We start from the raw sequence: 7,574 nt of genomic DNA, 5'->3' as shown, positions 1-7,574 counted from the left end.
AAGTGTGCTTCACAACATGGTTTAATCTAAAAAATGCTTTTAAGTCAAATGATATTAAAATAAATAGTCAATGTTGCTCTTATGAACTCTGATGGTTTAGTTAAAACTGAAGGTCATTCACAGCACTGCAGAAGACATTTTGTGTGTGAGTCAGTAATCTACTGTTGGAAAGGCCCTGCAGTACTGGGTGGACATACGGCACCTGGCTGAGAAAGCATTTAGAAGAATACCAATTAAATACACCCCTATTGTTACCGGTCTGTTATAAAGAGAGCACAATGCGTGACTACTACACACCTCTGCCATTTTTGCTAATTTTATAAATTGCTGTTCCATGTCATGGAGTGAAGCACTTGCTACTAGGTAGAGAAAGTTAGAGAACATTGTTTTACCAAAGTCCCATGTTAGACAGTAAAATAGAATATTAATCTGTCAATGCTAAATTCCCAAACCACCTCATCTGACAACAAGGGCCTATGAGCTATGAATTTGAACACATTATTATCGTCTTCATTTTCATATCTTTATCCTAGAATCATGGTGAGCCTGCTTGAATAAAAATATAGTAGACTGTACAGTTGTGTGACAGTTTTCTCCCTTTTTCTTTAGATTTAGGTCAAGCTGGTTAGGAGGAGGGAATGTAAGCTATGTGGAGCAGATCCTCAGCTGATGGAAAAATTCTACATGTAAAAACTGCTGTGTTATGAATGAAAGCAGTGGTGATGGGTATAAATGAGATACTACTTACCTGTTAACAGTGTATACTGTACAGATCAGCTCAGGTTCCACTGATTTATTTTTCCACCGATGTGCAGTCATGGTGCAGCATGATCTCTGCCTCTTTTGACTCTATAGTTATTACTGCAATATAGAAACTGCTAATAGAGGACCATAGGGACATGAATGATGTTGCCTCATGTTCTCTCCATGAAAGTTTAGAGTAGATGAGGAGCAACAGGCAGAGGGATTAATGATTGGGTTGCCAAGGTCATGCCAGGGTTTTTACACCAAATTACACAGAAAATAACCCAAAAATACCCAGTGTGCACCGAGAAGTTGTTTTACAGTACAGACAAGTGTGTTTAGGATGTACAGAATTTTTTCTATTGTATTTGGATAGGGAAAGGGTGATTATGGAGCGGATAATGTGCGTTCATCAGAAATGCATGTGCACCTCAGTCACCTAGTCTTCCTAGGAGGAAAAATTGAAGAGTTGAACAGCTGACAGGTTGAGCTGCTACACTGTGTGCTGGATGACTGTATGTCATCAACTCTATACGCTCTACTGTCATAGTAGCCTATACTATAGTATGATTCTCAACATTCATTTTGTTTGCAGCTATGTCATTACCAAAATCTAACATCACGAGCCACTGATGGACACAAGTCTTCGACCGGTCATCATGAACACACACACTCTCACTCTCACTCTCACACATAAGCACAGCCAGTCCACCTCTGACATGTATCTGTGAGGTGGAAGAAAAGTGTGTTCTAGTTCCTGCTTTGCATCTGAGCTCCAATGAAGCATGCCTGGACATCTGGTTCATTTTTAAACGATATACAACATTTGCGCAGTAGGAGATACCATGATCACAAGGTGACTTCTAAAGTAGTCAATGACAAATGAACAACTTAAAGCATTTTTATTAAAAAAAAAATTGGTAATCACACTTTGGTGTATGGTTTCACTTAAAACTAAACATCACACTGTGTTTGTTATTCAATCTCCCTCTGACTCAGTACCAGGCAGTATTTCTAGTATTTTTAGGCCACTCTCTCTCCACCATCAGTAAACATCATTATCGTCATCACCATATTAAGAGCAGAAGCAACCATTTGCCAAGATGTGTCATGAGCACAAGAAAATATACGACAGGATAAAAAAGCACGCTCAAATTCATTTTCTGTCTACAGACTGCCATCTGCTGTTAATAAGATATAGTACTGTCGATATAACTCCTGTAAATATATCTGAGTTCATACACATATAAATACATTGGTGTAAATCATATAGGCATATAATATTAGAAGATTATAATAAATATTAAGTGAAAGGGTTTTTTTTGCCTCAGGTTTCTTCTTCTTCTTCTTCGTATTATTATTATTATTATTATTATTATTATTATTATTATTCATAGATAATGTGACCAAAGTGACTATGAATTGCTATTACTTATTAAATATATTGCAATGTAAAAGCATATTGTCAAGTCTTTTAAGGTCTTTAAGAAGGCTGCATGCTCAACACGTGGTCTCTTGGTCAATGTTGAATATGAGGTAGCAGGTCTCCAGATGGTCGCTCCCTACTATGTGCTGGAACTGTGGCTGAAGGTCCTCTGGTTTCAAGCCGGTCACAAAATGTTCACTAATCTCCTCATAAAGCGAAGGGCCAACATCCTCTGCACAGAGACCAGAGAGAACACACCCTATTTCATAACTGCAGCAATTCATCATCACTCTAAAATGACTCAACAAGTAAGTGTTTTTCTTATCATGAATGCAAATCAACAGGCCAAATCATTCATTCATTTTCTACCGCTTATCTGAACTTCTCGGGTCACGGGGAGCCTGTGCCTATCTTAGGCGTCATCGGGCATCAAGGCAGGATACAACCTTTACAGAGTGCCAACCCATCGCAGGGCACACACACTCTCATTCACTCACACACACACACACTACGGACAATTTTCCAGAGATGCCAATCAATCTACCATGCATGTCTTTGGACCGGGGGAGGAAACCGGAGTACCCGGAGGAAACCCCCGAGGCACGGGGAGAACATGCAAACTCTGCACACAAAGGCGGAGGTGGGAATCGAACCCCCAACCCTGGAGGTGTGAGGCAAACATGCTAACCACTAAGCCACCGTGCCCCCCAGGCCAAATCAACTGAGGAAAAATTTAAACTAAGAACTAAGTCTCCTCAGTCTCTAGAACTAAACTGAAGAAGGCAGCGTACGGCTTAAGGGCTGAGGATGACGACAATCTTAAATATGATCCTTTTTATTGTTTTTTGTTCATAAATAATATTCTGAATATAATGAATCTAATTATTTATATACCTATGTACTTCTCTCTCAGAGTTCTCATAGTGACAGATGGACCGTCGCTGTCCTTTAGCTCAAGAGATTCATCTGTTAGAGTCTGCATGGCATTTCGAGCGCAGCTCACCACTTCAGCCAATTCATCCTCATCCTCAAAGTCATCTGGGTACTCATTAGCATCCACATCATCAGGGAGACCTGCAACATGTACCAAATAGTGCACGAATTTAATTAAACACAAATTTTAGTTCAAGTTAAAATAAAAAATAAATTAAGTTAGGACACATGCATTCTAGGATAGTTATTACCCATCATCATGTTATCAGCACATCATGGTATTTGATTAAAACTTTTAAAGTATTTTAACTTTTTGACAGTGGAACACTTCGTGCTCAAGTAATGCACTGATTAAATCTAGCATTTACATAATGTCGGATTTATCCGGCACAGTTTGAAATGCACTGCAGGGTTATTTTAGTTTTTAATAAACTGTCACACTGCAGCTCTTTCTTTCATTTGTATTGGGCCAGTCTGTCAACAAAATGTACAGTAGGATTAGGTGACACTTGGTGGTGACACTTGGTGGTCCTTAAATGGTAATTTTTTAAGCACATCTCATTTAATTAGCCCCAGAACACTCATTTATTATTTGATTACTTTTGAATATTCACACTGCCACCTCTCAACACTAGATATCCTAATTTACTTTGCTTCATGTGTGTGTGTGTGTGTGTGTGTGTGTGTGTGTGTGTGTGTGTGTGTGTGTGTGTGTGTGTGTGTGTGTGTGTGAATCCACAGTGGAAAGCAGCTGAAGCAGTTAGTGAAAAGAGATATACTGTATAACTAAATATTTGAACATACTGACTCATCCCTAGATAATACATTAGCTTTTAGCCTGCAGTAATAATGCAGAATTTGCATGGCTGCCCTGTTTATACCTGTTCAAATATCTCAAGGCTGTACTGGTCTGAAATATTTTTTGTGATTTTACTCATTACTAGTACACCTTAATGTCTAACTGTTTCACATGATCTCATGATGCTGTAACGTTATACTAATACTTGATCACAAACCTAGTCCTTGAGCTGATCAACTCAATATGCAAAGAAAAAGACTCAGTGAGTGTTTCATGTGCAAATCTCCTCTGCTTACCGTGCAGCTCTTCTTCAACTCCCTCGTGCAATAAACAAGAGGAGGAGGCATTTTTCTTTGAGTCATCTTCAATGGATGACATGCTGTCATTTTCATCAAAGTCTTCGGAATAATCAGACTCAGTCCCAGCATGTGTCATCTCGTCTTCTACAATAGCAGGTGTTTGACAATTTCCTTCCATTTTCTCAGCTTCAGGCACTTCAATACAAACAGTTTTGTTCCAGGTTAATATGATATCTTCGTTCTCGGCAGGTATAGGTTCAGCATTAACCTTTGTCAATTCTGTCTCCTGATGCTGAATAAACAGTTCCAGCTGTTCCTGAACATAAGACATGGACAGGATGCAGCTAGCACTTGGCCTGCTGTCAGGAATTAAGCACAGCATCTTCTCAATCAGAGTGTGAAGTCTATCTGTATAGCTCGCAGGTGCTGGGCTGAATTCACCCTTTATAATCTTATAAAACAAGCTAAGTAGATTTTTAGCCATAAAAGCCTGTTTAAGTGCGCAAAGCTCATACAGCAAACAGCCAAGGGCCCATATGTCAGATTTGGTGCTGTATGGAACATCCTGGCACAGCTCAGGGCTGAGGTAGCTGGGTGTCCCTACGCATGTGGAGGCCATATCCAGTGTGTGGCTCATGATCCTTGATATTCCAAAATCTCCCAACTTAATCACCCCCCTTTTTGTTAGCAGTACATTAGAGGGCTTAATATCTCTATGTAGAATTCTTACAGAATGAATGTAACTGACCGCCATAACGATCTGCACGAACCATCTCATGACTGTAGCCTCTGAGAAATATTCTTCAGCCTTTCTGCCTTTAATCTGATCATCCAGCGTCCCACCATCACAATAATCCATAGCAATGCAGATGTGCCCTTTTGCTGGATCACAGAACGTGTCGCTCCACATCACAATATGGGGGTGTTTCAGATTCCTCAGAATTTCAGCTTCTTGCAGTATGTTGTCTTTGGACTTTATTTTTCGAGAGTTGTCAACTTCTATTTTCTTCACAGCATAGAGCTTCTTTGTTTCTTTGTGTCTCATCAGCAAGACGACACCCGCTCCTCCTCTGCCAAGTTCAAGAATTTGCTCGTATGCTTCCATGTCTTTATCCGTACCTATCGTTAATGAAGATACTTTGCAACGTATCTTCATTAACCCACTGTCCTCTGCAAAGCTTTTATTTAAATGAGGCACTAGCTGTTAAAACCTGTTACTAGAGGGGTTTAACACCTGTACACCTTTGTAAAATATAATAATAATAATAATAATAATAATAATAATAATAATAATAATAATAATAATAATAATAATAAAAGTTTTACAGATCAGTAGCTCTATCAATCCTGGCTTGAAATATGCTACATGTAGTTGATCGTGCTATGATTCTATCCTTTACTATTAAAAACATATTTACTTTGCTTCTGCTCATAAACAACGCTGTGACTAAACTAAATCGATATGCATTAGCGTTCTCGCTGCTTTTCTACCTACTTTCTAACATTACTAGCTAGCTTAAAACCGCTAAAGTCACCTCCATCATCAATTTGTTGTGTTTTTCAAGACATCTCCGTGGCAACAACCCGTTTTTTTCAAGACGGCATTTACTAAATTCCAGGGGTTTCGTTACCATGACGTAAAGTGGGCGTGTTTCCGGAGGTCTTGGAAAAATGCCCTCTTTCCAAAAAAAACAAAAAAACAGCATACTACGAAGGACAAAACAGTCATACGGGTAGATCTATTTTATAAAACAAATAAACAACCAAAAACTACGGTTATGGTTAGGGTTAGATTATCAAATAGGCCACGCCTACCCGATGACGCAATATCTGTTACGCTGTTCTGAAATCCCTGGAAATAAGTGCCTGCCCAGATAAGACAGCGGAATCAGTAACAGATACTGAGTCAGGGAAATCGGCTCTGCTCAACTATAAGAGTCGATTCTTTCGGCACCCAAACGGCTCATTTACGAATCCTCCATAGCTGGCCAAAGTTGTTGGTCTTTGCCTATCGATTATAGCCATATAATTGTCATCCTATTCTGCATTTTGGTTAACAGCATAATTATTGCATTGAAACATTTAAATACATAATAATAATAATAATAATAATAATAATAATAATAATAATAATAATAATAATAATAATAATAATATTGTTGTTGTTGTTGTTGTTGTTGTTGTTGTTAATAAATTATGCTACATATTTGAATTGGCAATACATAAGAAAATAATTAATAATCAAACTAATATATTTGTATTGTACATATACAGTGCCTTGCAAAAGTATTCAGACAAATGACCAATTCTTTCATATTTCAAATTATAAACGGTATACTAAATATTCTTTCATATTTCAAATTATAAATGGTATACTAAATTTCATTCTGATGTAAATTTTATTTGAAAACACTGAAACTCAAAATCAATTATTGGAAGGTGACAGTGTGTTACGATGGGAAATATTTTTAGGAAAAATAAAAAAACTTAAATATCTTGCTAGTGTATGTACAGTAGCCAACCTGTGTGCTGTGGAAGCTGCCAGGTTACACAAATGAAAGAAACTGCATTAAAGAGATCATAATTATCAATAATCTTAACATCCAGTTTATAATTTACTTTCAGTTCACCCAAAGGTTTGGGGACTCTTACATAACTCTACGTTTCACTGGAATATAAATATAACACGATACAAAGGATAAATTCCTTATGTGATTCACATAGGATCATAGTAAGAAAAAAAGCTTGCATTTGGATGGCACCAAGTCTACAATTCTAAAATTGCACACCACCTCCACATGAACAAACCATGTGCAAGGTAACTAAATAAATAGAAATGGGAGTTCCTCTACTGAAAAAAATCCAGCTTGATCTGACCAGCTGTCAAAATACAAGACACAGTGGACAAACTGGTGAATTATTTTTGCCAAATTGTGAGCTATTATTCCAACTTCCTTCAAGTTACTTTATTCACTCATTTTCAGTAACCACTTTCTCTATTACAGGTGAATCTATGCCAGAAACTCTAAGCATGAAGGAGGGACACACCCTGAGTGCATCACAGTGCATCACAGTGCAACACACACACACACACACACACACACACACACACACACACACACACACACACACACACACACACACACACACACAGACTTATTCACACACTGGAAACCTATGTTAACATAGAGAAAATATACAAAAACCCCAGACACATTTTAACCTGAGTTCATGATTGAACTAAAGACCCTGGATGCTACCACCAGTAGCAGCTTGTCATCCTGATGTCCTTATTTTTTACTTGTCTCCTGAATAATTGTCTAGAATAAATATTTAAATTTGATCTAACTGCAACACTGTTTTTTAATTATAC

General features: G+C 37.9%; 1 protein-coding gene across 2 annotated transcripts; it reads right to left on the bottom strand.

Annotated features, from left to right (window-relative positions):
- Positions 1-1,631: 1,631 nt before the first annotated feature.
- On the bottom strand, positions 1,632-5,871 carry nek12 (NIMA-related kinase 12). Of its 2 annotated transcripts, XM_027135496.2 has the most exons (4): positions 5,737-5,868; positions 4,199-5,379; positions 3,065-3,244; positions 1,632-2,402 (listed from the first exon to the last, which is right to left on the bottom strand). In XM_027135496.2, exons 2-4 carry the CDS (start codon positions 5,355-5,357, stop codon positions 2,245-2,247), a joined length of 1,497 nt encoding a protein of 498 aa, XP_026991297.2. In that variant the 5' UTR covers positions 5,358-5,379; positions 5,737-5,868; the 3' UTR covers positions 1,632-2,244. The 2 variants fall into 2 exon arrangements, with proteins under 2 accessions (XP_026991297.2, XP_026991295.2); XM_027135494.2 differs by having other exon boundaries at positions 4,199-5,871.
- Positions 5,872-7,574: the final 1,703 nt, after the last annotated feature.

This window comes from Tachysurus fulvidraco, chromosome 17 (assembly GCF_022655615.1).
Source record: "Tachysurus fulvidraco isolate hzauxx_2018 chromosome 17, HZAU_PFXX_2.0, whole genome shotgun sequence".
NCBI lineage: Eukaryota > Metazoa > Chordata > Actinopteri > Siluriformes > Bagridae > Tachysurus > Tachysurus fulvidraco.
Note: the sequence above shows the minus strand (reverse complement) of the source record. Positions and strands in the feature narration are given on the sequence as shown.